The sequence below is a fragment of the Mobula hypostoma genome, chromosome 8, assembly GCF_963921235.1.
Source record: "Mobula hypostoma chromosome 8, sMobHyp1.1, whole genome shotgun sequence".
Classification (NCBI taxonomy): domain Eukaryota; kingdom Metazoa; phylum Chordata; class Chondrichthyes; order Myliobatiformes; family Myliobatidae; genus Mobula; species Mobula hypostoma.
In genome coordinates, this window is record NC_086104.1 from 90,878,867 (window position 1) to 90,895,523 (window position 16,657).

A 16,657-nucleotide genomic window follows, 5' to 3' on the forward strand; every position below is an offset into this window, starting at 1 on the left:
TGAATTTTCTTTCTCCTCTCATAGCTCCTTCACCCTTTTTATCCCTTTCTTCCTTCTTTTTAACCCCTCCTTCCTTCTTTTTACCCCTTTCCTCTCTACCATTCCAGCTGCATGTTACTTGGCTTTTCTTCTTCCTTTAATCCTCCCACTCACTCCAACTCTTTCACTTCTACTCTCCATCTCGGAACCTCAGCCTCTTTCCTCTCTCCCACTTAACATCCCCTTCTCTCTACCCCTTAAGTTGCTGCTTAAGTTACATTCCTTCATGAAAACCCCTCTGCTATTTTATAAAGTAGTCAATTACAGTCACTGTCACTTTCATTTTTCTCAATTTTTTTGTCATTCTTTAACAAAATAAAAAAAACACTAAATGGATTCTGAAAATAAGACTATGAATTAAAGAAAAAGTATTTTTTCCTATAGAGGCTCACTGAACACCCTTCAAGAAATTCAACATCTTGTATGATTTTTTCAATACTCTGTTATAGAAAACTTGAGTCAGACTATGATGAGACACTGACCCAAATGAGCACTGTTTCAGGTGCATTGGAAATTCCAAACAATAACTTCTACTCACATTCACTCCAGCATGACTAGCTGCTATTCATAACAGAGTGCATCGTTTAATTCTAATGTAAACAGATGGAAAATATTTAATTAGGTTTTCATATTAATATGTGTTCTCTGGGTTTTCTGTAGAACTTCACACTGATTCACTTGGTGATTTGGAAGATTCTGTAAAACATTGAAAGGATGAGAGTAGACTTCCTACAAATGGGGGTGGGGGCTGTTCAGTTTGCCAGTTCATTAATGTTCATGAATTGATAAGTCACGAGTTTCAGTCTGATGGGTCCTGCAGTTGTTTTTTTTTCTTACTACATACCTTGCCAAGATGTGAGAGAACTAAATCTTCATCACCAAAGGTAAAGGGCACAGTACTGCTGAGGTTGATGTTGTATCCAAGAGGAACAGTGGCAGTAAACCGTAACACGTGGCGACTGGAAGAGAAACACCATACAGCTATTGGAGAAGTATTAAGCGGCTTATATGTCAAACATGGTAAACTCCAGAGGATATAAAGTGTTTTATTTCAGCAGAAATGTTAAGGCAATTTTAGCAGATATCTCCACCTTTGCCCTTCCTAGCACCAATCCCATCACCTCAAATTTCTCATGTTGCCACACCAGCTTGTCTGTCGCCACTGTTTGGTTGGCGCCATTCACAGAATCAGCTGTTGGCATGGTCTTTAAAAGAGGCAAATCATTCCTCTGTGTTATTCCGCATTTATTTTAATAACCTGTGTGTGTCTAGCCCCAGTCATGTCTTCATTAAATAAAAACTGCTTCTCGTGGTGTAAAGCGCAAACACCATATGTTATCTATACAAGATTAGGTGGAAATTCTGAAAAAACTCAACAGAAGTGTGTCTGTGAAATGCTTATTTGGAACAACTTTTAACAAACAAAAGTTACTCAATAGAATAGCCAGTATTCCCTTCACTTATTTGGGACATTATGTCACTTAATTGGTTCTTCCACAGTTTATGATCTAAAGAAACGAAAAGAAAAATTGGTCCAGCTCTTTGCTGATAGTGAATAAAAAAAAACAGGTGTGCTTAAGGAGAGCAATGAAAGATGGAAGATGTTCTCAATGAGATAAAGTAGTAGTAAAGTGGTTTAAACTCTACATCAGCGAAGGTGCAGAACTGTCAGGAGAGATGGTAAAGGAAGAAGAGAAGTTATTTCATGAAGTATTAGGACTGGATTATGAGCGTGATTACATTGAAGGGTGGCTTCAACACTTCTAGCAGCCACAGAGCATAACATTTTGTGCAGTGTGTGGTGAAAAATCATCTGCAGACAAGAAAGCAGCTGCTCAGTTTGTTGATGAGTTTATTAAATTAGGTTCTGATGAAAATTTAAGCCCTGAGCATGTCTACAATGCGGACGAAACCACCTTACAATATATTGGCGTTATACTCCAAGATGAACACTGACTACAGAGGATGCAGTGCCACCACAGGTTATAAAGCATCAACAGATCATGTCACTGTGTAGGGCTGCTCTAATGCTGCAGGAACCCACAGTCACTTCCCATGGGCGGCCGCGTCGGGCCAGAGGTCAGAAGGCTGCCTCTTGGTGGGTGAAAGCTGCATGCAAGGACTGAGTTCAAGCTGTTGCTTTCTTTGATGCTGATGGAAGATGTTTTCAAAATTCCGAGACATATATGATTATTGGTGTGGACTGTAGTTTATATTGGTCTCCTTCAGATATTCTGTACTTTCTTTCTTGTTGCCGATTGGCAGGTGGAAACATATTACTTTTTGGTGAGGAAGGAGTTAGGTGCTTGATGTTATTGTCACTGTTTTTTTTTGTGTGGTAGCAGCTTGGTGGTCAGGGGTTTGATGTCTTAGCTGCCATGTCCGAGTGGGGGATCTGTTTGTTTCTGTGTGAGAGAGAGGGTGGGGGGTCAGGGGTTTGATGTTTTAGCTGCCATGTCCGAGTGGGGGATCTTTTCGTTTTTGTGTGAGGGAGAGGATGGAGGGTCAGGGGTTCGATGTTTTAGCTGCCGTGTCCGAGTGGGGGATCTGTTTGTTTCTGTGTGAGAGAGAGGATGGGGGGTCAGGGGTTTGATGTTTTAGCTGCCATGTTCAAGTGGGGGATCTTTTAGTTTTTGTGTGAGGGAGAGGATGGAGGGTCAGGGGTTTGATGTTTTAGCTGCCATGTTCAAGTGGGGGATCTGTTAGTTTTTGTGTGAGGGAGAGGTTGGGGGGTCAGGGGTTTGATGTTTTAGCTGCCATGTCCGAGTGGGGGATCTGTTAGTTTTTGTGTGAGAGAGAGGATGGGGGGTCAGGGGTTTGATGTTTTAGCTGCCATGTCCGAGTGGGAGATCTGTTAGTTTTTGTGTGAGAGAGAGGATGGGGGGTCAGGGGTTTGATGTTTTAGCTGCCATGTCCGAGTGGGGGATCTGTTAGTTTTTGTGTGAGAGAGAGGATGGGGGTCAGGGGTTTGATGTTTTAGCTGCCATGTCTGAGTGGGGGATCTGTTAGTTTTTGTGTGAGAGAGAGGATGGGGGGTCAGGGGTTTGATGTTTTAGCTGCCATGTTCTTTTTTTTTAAATTTTATTTTTATTTGGATAAGGAATTCACAATTATCATGTACTTTTTTCACACATATAACCTTTTCCATTTTTTTATATGTATAAAACTACAATTATTTATACATTCTTAAGTACACATTGAGATGATATAAAAGGAAAATAAACATTTAAATAGATAATTATGTACTGTGGTAAATCTAACCTATTAGGCTAAGTAATGAAATTAGTTGTTAAGAAAAATGGTAATAATAGTTTCCATACAACCCTTCTGGACCATTTCCACTGGTCCAAAATGTTGCATACAAGCCTATATACCAACCATTGTAGGTGTTTATATCCCAATTTGTTCGTGCTTGTTCCTGCCCGCAGACATAATTATCCAATCCCTACGTACTTATTTACTTAATTTTTTCATTTTTTTTTATCCCTTTCCCAAATCTTTCCCTTTACTTGTGTTAATTCTCTATTTTCCAAAAAAAACAAACATTTAGACTAGGGGTGCTTACGTTAGCAATATTACTGTGTTAATGAGAAGAGTAATATAAATCATTAGGAGAGTCATCTAAAGTCTGCTCGCATTGGGGTTATATATTCAATCCATTTATTCCAGATTTGATAAAATGTTTCTTTCTGAGTTCTCAGGGAGTAAGTCAACTTTTCCATTTTAAATATTTCCAAGATAATTTTGTACCAATCTTCTAATGTAGGTGGTATTGGATTTAGCCATTTTCTAGTGATTGATTTCTTACTTGCCGCTAAGAGGGCCTGCAGCAACTTTATATCTTCCTTCTGTTCATGGAACAATACATGCCCCAAATAGAGCGTCTCAAAGTTCAGAGGTATCTGGGACCTAAGTACCTTAACTAATGTTCTATGAATACCTTCCCAAAATAGACTTAATTTAGGGCAATCCCAGAAAATATGAAAATGATTTGCCTCCTTGGAGCCGCACCTTCTCCAACACATCACATTTGTATCTTTATATTTTTCCTGATATGGGGTCTTGAAGTATCTTATAATGTTTTTCCAACAATGTTCTCTCCAAGTCAAAGAATTAGTCGAGGACCATTGAAAGCTGCAGATTTTCCCCCAAGCCTCCTCTGAAAGTACCAACCCCGCTTCTTTCTCCCAGTTCTCTTTAATATACAGTGTATTTACATTTTTAGCATGGGAGAGTGCATTATATAGGCGAGAAACTGATTTACTAGGTATTGAACTGCAAGCCGAATTCAAAATCTTGAAAAGTTCTAATTCTACTGTTGATAGGTCTGTATATCTACAACTCTGGTTAACATAGTTTCGTATTTGAAGGTACCTAAAAAAGTCATTATGTTCTAGGCCATGTTTGTCCTGCAGGATTTGGAAACTTTGTAATACTCTTTTATCTATAAATGAGAGGTAGGTTGTAAGACCTTTCTTTATCCATAGCTCAAATCTTTTATCTCCTCTGTTGGGAAGGAATTCGGTATCATATGCACACCGTCTAAGAGTTTTAACATGTTATTAATTCCACATGAATTAACCACCTTCTGCCATACTTTTAATGTAAGATTTATCCAAGCATTATTAAATTTTTCCAACTGGGCCATCAATCCTTTGTCAGCTATTGAGGCCTGAAGAGGAAAACTGTCAACTAATCCAAATTCTATTTCCTTCCATCTAGCCTTATATTCCCTATTACACCAATATAACAGAGGGGTTATCTGTGAGGCGTAAAAATAATTTCTCAGGCAAGGAAGAACCATACCTCCTCCTTTCTTCCCTAACTGTAAGGTGTTATATCGAATTCTAGGTTTCCTTCCTTGCCAAATGAAGCGGGAAATCCATTTGTCCCATTCCCTGAATTGATTATCATCCACCTCCACTGGTAAAGTACGGAAAAGATATAATAACCGAGGAAGAATATTCATTTTTATAGTATTTATCCTTGAATTTAAACTTAAAAAGGGGATAAGATTCCATCTATGCATATCTGCTTTTATCTCTGAGATTAATGGCCCATAATTTACCTGTGACAGTGTTGAAAGATCCTTCGGCAGGGTTATTCCTAAATATTTTAATGATTTAGCTTCCCACTTAAGATCGTATGTATCCTGCAATTTTTTGGATGGTGTATAATTTAGGGACATAACCTGCGTTTTCTTTACATTTATTTTATAACCTGATATTTTCCCAAAGTCATCCAACAGTGTAAACAATCCTATAAATGATTTTTCTGGTTCACTCAGATAGACCAAAACATCATCTGCGAATAACGCCACTTTCTGTTCAATCTCTGCCACCTTGATACCTTTTACGATTTCGCTCTGTCTTATTAGTTGGGCAAGTGGTTCAATATATAGCGCAAAAAGGAGAGGAGAAATTGGGCATCCCTGTCTAGTGCCTCTCTCTAAAATGAAGGAGTCAGAGAGGTCCCCATTTATCTTAATTCGGGCTGTAGGGCTGTCATATAGAGTCTGAATTACTTTAATAAACCTTTCTTGAAAGCCGAATCTTCCTAACACTCTGTATAGGAATGCCCAACTAACCGAATCAAAAGCTTTCTCAGCGTCCAATCCTACTACTATTGTCTCTGTCTCGTTCTTATTAACCTGTTCTAATATGTGCAGAGTTCTCCTTATGTTGTCCTGTGTTTGTCTTTGTTGAATAAATCCAGTCTGGTCTAAATGGATTAGGCCAGGTAAAAGCTTTTCCAATCTGCGCGCTAATATAGATGTAAATAGTTTGTAATCTAAATTAAGAACACTAATTGGCCGATAATTGCCACATTCTAGTTTATCTTTACCCTCTTTAGGAATAACTGAAATAATCACTTCTCTCCAGGAAGGTGGAGTTTCTCCTCTCTGCAAGATCCAATTAAAGGTGTTAAGTAGTAATGGGGCTAACTGTGTCTTCAGGAACTTGTACCACTCTGAGGTAAACCCATCAGAACCCGGGGACTTTCCAGCCTTTAACCTAGAGATGGCCACGTTCAGTTCTTTGACAGTTACTGGTTCTAATAAACTTTCATTTTGTAAATCTGTAAGTTTAGGTAGATCTAAAAAATTCAATGCACTGTCTATATAGGGCTCATTGGGGGCTCGGGGTTGGGAGTACAGCTCTCGATAATATGTTTCAAAACTCTCTTGAATTTTCCCTATTGTACTCTCCACAAGCTTTGTCTTTGGATTCTTTATTTTATGAGTTGTATTGTCTGCTTGTTGTTTTCGTAATTTATATGCTAATAATCTAGCTGATTTACCTCCTACTTCATAATTCTTTTGTCTCAGGTAAAGAAAATTTCTTTGAGTTTCCAACGTATAAATATCATCAATTTCACTTTGTAATTTCCTAATTTCCTGTTTTCGGTTTGAATTACTTTTGTTGCTATCTACAACTTGACGTTGTTTTAATTTTCCTTGAAGGTCTGCTAATTTTTGTGCATTGATTTTTTTCATGTGAGTAGTAATGGAAATAATTTTCCCTCTCAGTACAGCTTTCAATGTATCCCATAAAATCACTGGTGATGTTTCTCCCGTGTCATTAAGGTCTAGATATTCTTTGATTTCTCCCCTTAATCTCTCCATTACTTTCAGGTTATTGAGTATATGTGAGTTTAGCCTCCATAGTGTTTTCCTCATTTTCCTTTCCAGGATTAGAGACATAGAGACTGGGCTATGATCCGACAGATCAATTGTTGCAATATTACAGTTTTTTATCCTGAGTCTATCTGTATTAAAGATAAAGAAATAGTCTATCCTTGAATAGACTGAATGAGGGAAAGAGTAATATGTATAATCTTTACTAGTAGGGTGTAATTCCCTCCAGACATCTATAATTCCCAACTCCTCCATCAATGAATTCACTTTCCGAGTCAGAGGTTTATTCTGAGTAACTATTCTTGAAGAATCTAATATAGGATTTAATCTAATATTAAAATCCCCTCCACAAATTACTACCCCTCGAGAACTGACCATTAGGTCAAAAATGTGTCTATAAAATGACCATTCACTACCTGGAGGAGCATAAACATTCAGCAATGTTATTTCTGTACCTTCTATTCTTCCAGTGATTTTTACAAACCGTCCTTCTTTGTCTCTAGTCTCTGAAATATGTTCATAATTAAGAGTACTTGATATTAAAGTAGCTACCCCTCTTTTGTGACTCAATTTATATGATGAATAAAATACATGCTTAAAGCCCATTCTTTTTAATTTTCCATGTTCAGATTGGCTCATATGTGTTTCCTGGAGGAAAGCTATTCGTGCCCTCTCTTTTTTCAATTTAGATATAATCTTATTTCTTTTAATTGGATTCAAAACCCCATTAACATTATAGGAAATTATTTTTACCAATTCAGTTTGCATTTTTCTCTAGTAGAAAAAAAGCACTCTCCTTTTCTAACCAAACAGTAAGCAATCCCTTCTCAACAGTAAACCAAGACATATAACCACACCCTAGACATTTCTGAACGTATAACATTTGAAAATTTTTCCCGACTTCCCACAGTGAGGCCTGAGCACCGACCCGCCTCAGTTCAGAGGGATAACCTCTATCTTCACCGTGTTAGAGGGCCCTCAGCAGTTTGAATAATCATAGAGAATTTTCTCCTATTTATGTCTCGACCATATTGCTATCATTCAAGTTATTCCGCCTTGTTTATTTTCAGTTACCAGTTTTCATTTTACTTTTAAGTCCGATTTACTCTTTTCAGTCATTTCTCTTAATTAATCTGTATTCTCTGTACATTCGCATCTGAATATTTGCAGCTTTTCCTTGTAGTTTGACACTCTGGTTCGAGTGGAGCGTCCTCGCCCCACTAACTGCCACGACTTCTGCCGAATCCTCTCCAGTAGCGACTCCGGTTGGGTGATAACTTTAATAGGTAGTCCCCGGTCCACCAGGTCCAACGTTGCCTCCTCCACCGTAGCGTAAGTTTTTGTCCCTTTGTCGTAAAAGACTGTCAGCCGAGCTGGATACAGGGTCTGGAATCTGATGTCGTTTTCCTTCAGGACTCTCCGTGTTTCCGTATATTCCTTCTGTCTGGCAAGAATCCCCGGTGCGTAGTCGTGGCCTAAACTGATTTTGCAGTTGTTCCACATGAAACCTTTCTTTTGCCATGCTCTTTTAAGCACCTCTTCCTTCGTTCTGTAACTGAGAAATCTGATCAGAATCGATCTGGGCTGGGCGCCTGCTGGAGGCTGTGGTGCCAACGCGCGGTGAGCCCTTTCTATCTGTAGGTCTTTTGCGGCCGGTATATCAAGGTTCTCACTAAGCAGCTTCTCCACGAAGGGAATCATCAATCCGGGTTTACCTTCGGTTCCTTCGGGAACTCCGTAGATCCTCACATTTTCCCTTCTCGAGCGGCCTTCTTGATCTATTAGTTTCCACTGGAGCTGGTCTTGTAGCTTCAGCATTTCTGCTATCAATCCCTCGGCGTTTTGTAGCTTCTCTTCAATTCCAACAATCCTCGCTTCGGCTTCATCTATCCTCGAGTTAGTTTTTACTATTTCTTCTTTAATATCTTCCAGCTGTTTGCTGTTATCTTGTCGGAACTCGCGAATCTCTCCGAGAATCAAAGACAGAGTCACCGATTCCCCCTCATTATCTCCGTCCTGGCTTGCCGTGGGGGATCTAGGCCCGTCGCCTTGCTGCATCTCTTTATGTTTATCAGCCTTCGAAGCGGACTTTTTATTCTTGTTCTTAGACATCATCCTTGCCCCTTTTATTAATATAGTTATGCAATATTAAGTATTTGTCTAAATTTGATTTTGGGGCAGTTTACCTTCTTTTTTGTCGAGAGACCTTTTCCTTACGCCGCCATTCCCTTGATGACCCGGAAGTTCCCCCAGCTGCCATGTTCAAGTGGGGGATCTGTAAGTTTTTGTGTGAGGCAGAGGTTGGGAGTTTAGGGGTTCGATGTTTTAGCTGCCATGTCCGAGTGGGGGATCTGTTAGTTTTTGTGTGAGAGAGAGGATGGGGGGTCAGGGGTTCGATGTTTTAGCTGCCATGTCCGAGTGGGGAATCTGTTAGTTTTTGTGTGAGGGAGAGGTTGGGGGGTCAGGGGTTTGATGTTTTAGCTGCCATGTCCGAGTGGGGGATCTGTTAGTTTTTGTGTGAGGGAGAGGTTGGGGGTCAGGGGTTTGATGTTTTAGCTGCCATGTTGAAGTGGGGGATCTGTCAGTTTTTGTGTGAGGCAGAGATTGGGAGTTTAGGGGTTTGATGTTTTAGCTACCATGTCCGAGTAGGGGATCTGTTAGTTTTTGTGTGAGGGAGAGGTTGGGGGGGGGTCAGGGGTTTGATGTTTTAGCTGCCATGTCCGAACGGGGAATCTGTTGGTTTTTGTGTGAGGGAGAGGTTGGGGGGTCAGGGGTTTGATGTTTTAGCTGCCATGTCCGAGTGGGGAATCTGTTAGTTTTTGTGTGAGGGAGAGGTTGGGGGGTCAGGGGTTTGATGTTTTAGCTGCCATGTCCGAGTGGGGGATCTGTTAGTTTTTGTGTGAGGGAGAGGTTGGGGGTCAGGGGTTTGATGTTTTAGCTGCCATGTTGAAGTGGGGGATCTATTAGTTTTTGTGTGAGGCAGAGATTGGGAGTTTAGGGGTTCGATGTTTTAGCTACCATGTCCGAGTGGGGGATCTGTTAGTTTTTGTGTGAGGAACATGTTGGGGGTTTAGGGGTTCGATGTTTTAGCTGCCATGTCTGTGTTGGGATCTGTTAGTCTTTGTGTGAGAGAGAGGTTGGGGGGGTCAGGGGTTTGATGTTTTAGCTGCCATGTCCGAGTGGGGGATCTGTTACTCTTCATGTGAGGGAGAGGTTGGGGGGTCAGGGGTTCGATGTTTTAGCTCCCATGTCCGAGTGGGGGATCTATTAGTTTTTGTGTGAGGGAGAGGTTGGGGGTTTAGGGGTTCGATGTTTTAGCTGCCATGTCTGAGTGGGGGATCTGTTAGGTTTTGTGTGAGAGAGAGGATGGGAGGGTCAGGGTTTTGATGTTTTAGCTGCCGAGTGGGGGGATCTGTTAGTTTTTGTGTGAGGGAGAGGTTGGGGGTTTAGGGGTTCGATGTTTTAGCTGCCATGTCCGAGTGGGGGATCTGTTAGTCTTCGTGTGAGGGAGAGGTTGGGGGGTCAGGGTTTTGGTGTTTTAGCTGCCATGTCCGAGTGGGGGATCTGTTAGTTTTTGTGTGAGGGAGAGGTTGGGGGTGGGGGGTCAAGGGTTTGATGTTTTAACTGCCATTCCAGGTGAGTAATCTGTTAGTTTTTGTGCAAGGGAGAGGTTAGGGGGTTTGGGTTTCGAGCTTTGTTTCTTTTTCTTTTTTGTGTGTGTGTGTGAGGGGGGGGGCTTCATGACCCATAGATTTTCTGTAGTTTATGGCTATCTGGAGAAGACAAATTTCAGAGTGGTATTCTGTGTACATAGTTTGATAATAAAATGAACCTTTGAAGGTATAAGTTGTTAGTCATCTGCAAAAGTTTATGTCCTAGAGTTTTCAAAGGTATGTAGCAGTTTCCAGTAATTTACTGTGCCAACACTTGTTTTTCATTTATCATTTCTTTCTTCTTTATTATCCAAGGGTGAGATGATCATCAAGTGGGTTAGAGGTGTTTATTTATTTAATCCTAACCTAACCTCCTGTGATTTGGCAGCACATAAGTCTCTATCATTCTAGATTTGTGGTCGTCAACCTGTATACAGTTCTAGGATTCAAACTAAATGATTCCTTATAAACTTAAAGGAAAAGTCAAGGGGAATGTCTTCACACTACATAAGAACATACATAAATAACACATTTGAGAAATGTTAAGAGATTTGTGTCCGAGGTGATATGATTTCTCCAATACCACTGTGTGAGGTGACCTTCGTTTGGAACTTGACATTTCTTTTACAGATTATCTCATGTTGCTCTCTATCTGTTTAAACTCTATGCACAAAAAAACAAAATTAAAATATCATGCTCATGAGGGTGTAACATCACATATGAAAGATGGCACCTCTGAAGATGTAACGTTTTCTTATTAGCCATAATTATATTTTGATTCTTTGAGTGGACATAAACTCAAAAAGTTATGTTGCAGAGTAATGGGTGCTTTCCTCAACCTAAACCCTGGCTCAACGTGTCCAAATAAAGCAAAAATTAAGAAACAAACACACATACTCAGTAGGTCAGATTGCACCTTTGGAGAAGGAAACAGAGTTAACTTTTCAGATCAATGATCTTTAATTAGCACTGGAAAACGCTGGTGGTAATACAGGTTTTCAATAAGTCCAGAGAAGAGGAGGAAAGATAAGAGGATGGTGAAGGGTAGGAGAGAATAAGTAACAGAAGAACAGGAGGCTATTAACCTTCAAGAGCTTGTTCCTCCTGCTGCGAAAGCACAGCTGATCTGTAATCACAGCTTCCTCTTAAGCCTGCCTTTTCCAACAACTCTTTAAATCCACTGATTTGCAAAGTTCCTTTAAACCTAAATTTAAAGTTAAATACTGAGCTGGAATCAATTTACATGTGCAGAAATAGGTTCTCAGCCTCTTGTATGTTGAAGTGCTTACTTCACTTGAGTGATATCAAACTCTAATATTTAGGATCAAGGATCAATGATCAACTTTATTTGCCAAATACATTTACATGTATTAAGAATTTGCTTGATGTGTTGGCATGACATGCAACAAAAACTGCAATATTCAATAATTATCAAGAATAAAGAATTACTGAATACAATAATAAGTTAGAGGATAAAGTATGGATATGGAATAAAATATCCATAAATACCAGCATGTACTTACAATGTGAATAGCATCATAAAAAGTGTTTTAAAGTGTTTATGGTGCAGTGCAGTAACTGAGGTAATAAATAAAGGGAGTGGGGGAGGCTAGCTAGAATGGTTGATCAGATTAACTGCTTGGGGAAGATACTTTTAAGGTGGCATGAAGTTTTTGTTTTAATAGTTCCACAGTGCCTCCAGAAGGGAGCTTTTGGAAAAGACAGTTTGCAGAGAGAGTGGGATTCGCAACGATTTTTCTTGCTCACTTTGGCTACATGTATGTATCTTATTTTTTTTGGTGTTTCTAACAGTACAAATAGCTCCACTTCCTGGTACCAATACCACATGGAAGCCTAGGCAACATTTCGAAAGAAGCATTGTCTTAACCTCTGCATGGCCATCTCATTTTCCATTGTCTTCCCTGGCTCACTCAAACATTTACAAGATCAGTCAATGGCTAATTATTTTCCCCAGAATCACTACAGAATTGCTGATTCAACTTAATTCATTAATAAATTAATTTATTGAGATACAGCGCATAATAGGTCCTTCCAGCCTTGTGAGCCATGCTACCCAGCAATCGCCAATTTTAACCTCAGTCTAATCATGGGGCAATTTACAATGACCAATTAACCTATCAACCAGAATGTCTTTGGACTGGGGGAGAACATACAAACTTCTTATAGGCAACGGTGGGAACTGAACCCAGGTCACAGATACTGTAAAGCATTGTGCTTTAGTTGGATGTTGTGATACTTGATTCAGTCCATCCCTTTATGTTTTGCTTAGAAATAATCACTTACTTTTGTAACTTGGGTTTGCGACTTGTAATTTTGAATGGAATTTAGATCCAAGGCTTCTACATACCCACTGGGTAGTTCCAAGATAGCTGATTTCGTAGCAAAAGTTTTCATGTAGAGAACTGGTGGTCTTGAAACAAAACTCTTCCAGCAGTATGGTTCAGCCAGGAGTATGCCCGGTTGAAGGCCTGAAATTTCCTTCTGATTTTCTAGTAAAAATCAAAAAGACAAAAATGGATCAATGCCTGTTAATATAAATGTCCACATACAGTAGAATGTACTTCCGTACTCTTCAATACTCTTGTTTACAAGGCAGTCACAATGCAGTTTTCTGAGTCAATCAATTAATAACTCCACACATGAAAAGCAGTGTCAGAGCTTTATTTCTAATGAGCATGAGTTCCAAGTGCACAGAATCCTCCAATGTAAGCTTTCAATGACATACGTTTCCAATTTTAATTTATGATGATAAGCTACAAAGAAGATGGCAAAATGGGAGTTTGCACTTGATAGAATATTGATGAAGATGCCAAATGGCCACTGCCAGTCAGACTGGCTGTTAAGTTGCAGTTTTACAAGACTTTGGTGAGTCTGCACTTGGATAATTATGTACCATTTTCGTCACTCTTTTGTGGGAAAAATGTTATTAAACTAGAAAGAGTGCAGAAAAGATTTGTCATGATGTTGCCTTGGGGTTGAGAGGTTGTGCAGACTAGAACTTTATTCCATAGAATTTAGGAAGTTGAGGAGGTTACCTGATAGGGTGAAAACACATAGTGTGTTCTTCACAGTGGCAGTGCTAAAAACATGTGGGCATAGGATTAAGATCAGAGGCAAGAGATTTAAAAAGGACGTCACAGCAGTTTCTTCACAGTGCATACTGAATGAACCACCAGAAACAGTGGTTGATGTCGGCATATCAGCAAAATTTAAAAGCCATTTAGATGAGTACACGGATAGGATAAGTTTAGATGGCAATACACCAAATGTGTGCAGAAGTGACAGTTCAGCATCGATGAACTGGGTCAGATGGTTTGTTTCCATGCTGCAAGACTCTGACTCTAAAAACAGAGATGGAGGTCATTGAATACAACTCCAACTGAAGCAGAACCTCCAGGTAATATCTACTGCAATTATTCTCCATAGTTTAATAGCTCTTCTCAAACCTGTATCCACTATAACCCAGAAGGATATAAGGTACATAGGAATGCCCATACCTGCTAATACTTCTCCATGTGTACACCATCAATGTTCCTTCTAAGGTGTGCGCGTGCACACATATCTGCTACTAGCGCACAAAGGAATTTAAACTGCGCACAAAAGGTTGTCACCCTCTACCTTGTTGGCGTGTTAAGTATATTTCACAATTGTACACAATCACATTTCACTTTCTGATTTCTGATGTGGACAGTGTTGACAAGGTGGAGTTTGTGATGATTTGCCCGCAGATTTTAGAACTAGCTAATTTATACTGTTTTTATTGAAGAAATTATTGATTCACTATGTCCAATTCTAAAGAAACAAAGGGCGTGAAGCACAAAAGAACTCCTAGTTCATTTAAAGTAGAATGGCTTAATGAAACAGTAGAAACTGCTACACCGAAAGCTCTTGAGGTCAGGGACGTGCAGCTACGAGAAATATTTATGCACAATATAGAAACTGGTGTCACCTGTATGTACTCTTGTGATGCAAAAGTTCCTGGAGAATTTGCAAGTGGGAAGAAGTGGAATGATATTTGGAAACTTGACTTTTAAAAGCATTATTTAGCAAGCAAATCACATATGGATGGTATGCAAAAGCTCTGGTGAGAAAATCCTTCATTACCCACTATAGGCCTGCTGCATTTGTTTTGTGGGAGTGCAGATGAAAGAGAGCGAAAATGCTAAAACCCAGAGGAGATCAAAGTTCTTATTGACAGTGTTTTGCTGGCTGTTAAAATGAAAAGCTCTATATATAAAATTCAGTGTGCACATGTTGTCATCACTAGGCAAAAAATTGTCCAGCACAAGATTTTCGCACATACTGCTTATTACAAATTAGAGGGAATATTGCTTGAAATACATGAGTAAAAAAGAGAGCCATCTAAACTCATTGGTCCAAGAAGCATTCAATATCAGTTGTGAAGCAATCGCAGAGATCAAAAAATGGGGACGAGTACTTGGACTCTTCCTTGTTAAAAAATTTAACGAAATCACATGCATGGTTGCCAGTGAATACATTTGCATATTTTAGTTTCCCATTCACCCATTGCTTCATTCAACTCATTCCCATCACTGGTTGAAAGTTCAAAGTTCAAAGTAAATTTATTATCAAAGTACATATATGTCACCATATACAACCCTAAGATTCATTTTCTTGTGGGCAATCACAGTAAATACAAGAAATACAATAGAATAAATGAAATCCTGCACCCAACAGGACAAACAACAATTGTGCAAAAGACAACAAACTGTGTAAATACAAAAAAGAAAGAAAGAAAATAATAATAATTAATAATAATAAATGAATAAGCAAATAGAGAACATGAGATGAAGAGCTCTTGAAAGTGAGTCCATAGGTTATGGGAAGACAAGGACCACCAGGTTCAGGAACAGACTGATAATGACTTTACCAGTCATTACTTAATTCTAATACATTTCCACATACTTATCACTACATCACCATATACAGAGGCTCGCAGCTATTGAACCTGACACATTACATCACACTCATTAATGCTCTCTCCTCTGGCTTGGAGGAGAGGGTGCTACTGGCAACAGTGGGCTGGGGCACTACCATTTGCTTCAGTACAATGGGTACTAAGGAAGACAGGGTAAGCGCCCTGCCTGTAGATAATGTGCACAAAAGATACCAAAAAATTGTAGATGTGCTTAAGTGCATCACACCCAAAACGCCCTTGGTCAAATTTCATGATTGACAGGAAGTGGGCCCAAACATAATAAAAATGTACAAAATGGATTTAGTAGATTTAATTTGTGTGTAAGAATTGGGTTCTCTGTGTGTGATCACTGGACTAATGTGCCCAGCTCTTGATAGCAGAAAATAATCCATAAGGTTCTGTTATCTGATGGATCTGTGAGCTGAGTGAATTGTTGCCGATCTAATATCTTTTTAAGTGAATGTTGCTGTTTGGATAACTCTACAAAGTCTAAGCTACCATAGCACTGGGCCAAGATCCTTAGCCAACAGCGACGTAAATAACTGGATCCCTGGTGCCCATCTATTTCTGAAGTATTCATCTTTCCTTGAAGACAACAGCAACAGAGTTTTGTCTTCATTCTGATTTGAGAAATGTTTAAAGACAAGAGTGACTAAAAGAAATGCCTATTCATTTCCACGTCACTTGAGGTATCCTCGATAGTTATTTCACAAATTGTGCAGATTAAGTCTCAGTATGCAAAGAATCCCAATAATAAAGGATCACTTCACAAGTGAAAACATTGTCCCCAAACTATACAATACTGTTCAGAGTAATGGATACATAATTACCAATCAAATATATTTATGTCTTTATCTTTCTTTTTAAATAACAATTACCCAAGTGGTTGGAATGGGAGGTGTAACCTTAATATATGTTGTCCTGTAAATGCCTGTCATTGGGCACTTCTGGAATTCGGCCCCTCTCTTCACCATTTAATTTTGGTGTCTTCCCCCTTCCTTTCCTGTACTGAAGAAGGACTAAAATGTCGACTGTTTATTCCTTTCCATAGATGCTGCCCGACCTGCTGAGTTCCTCCAGCATTTTGTGTGTGTTACATCAGGAATAGCTAAGCTTTGTCAGTGCCAGTTTGAAATGGGACCTTTTGACGGAAGAAGTACGTTCTAACCTTACAACCCTCACAATGTCAGTGTCCCCAACTATCAGTCTTACACCAGAAGTGTCATATCCCACTCCCCTCAAACTCCCTGGACCCTAATGTTGAATCCAATTTCCACGCCCCTAGTGTGAATCCAGATACCCTGACCTCGATCAGGTCTTCACTGTCCATTCTACTTTACTGCATCACACAGGTCAAATGGGATCCGG

General features: G+C 39.6%; 1 protein-coding gene across 1 annotated transcript in view; it reads right to left on the reverse strand.

Annotated features, from left to right (window-relative positions):
• Positions 1–16,657, reverse strand: part of adgb (androglobin) — a 223,374-nt gene that overhangs the window by 91,839 nt on the left and 114,878 nt on the right. The window contains exons 19-20 of the mRNA XM_063057274.1: positions 12,698–12,839; positions 884–998 (exon numbers count right to left, since the gene is read on the reverse strand). Coding sequence (XP_062913344.1) covers positions 884–998; positions 12,698–12,839 — 257 coding nt within the window. The remainder of the gene's footprint in view (positions 1–883; positions 999–12,697; positions 12,840–16,657) is intronic.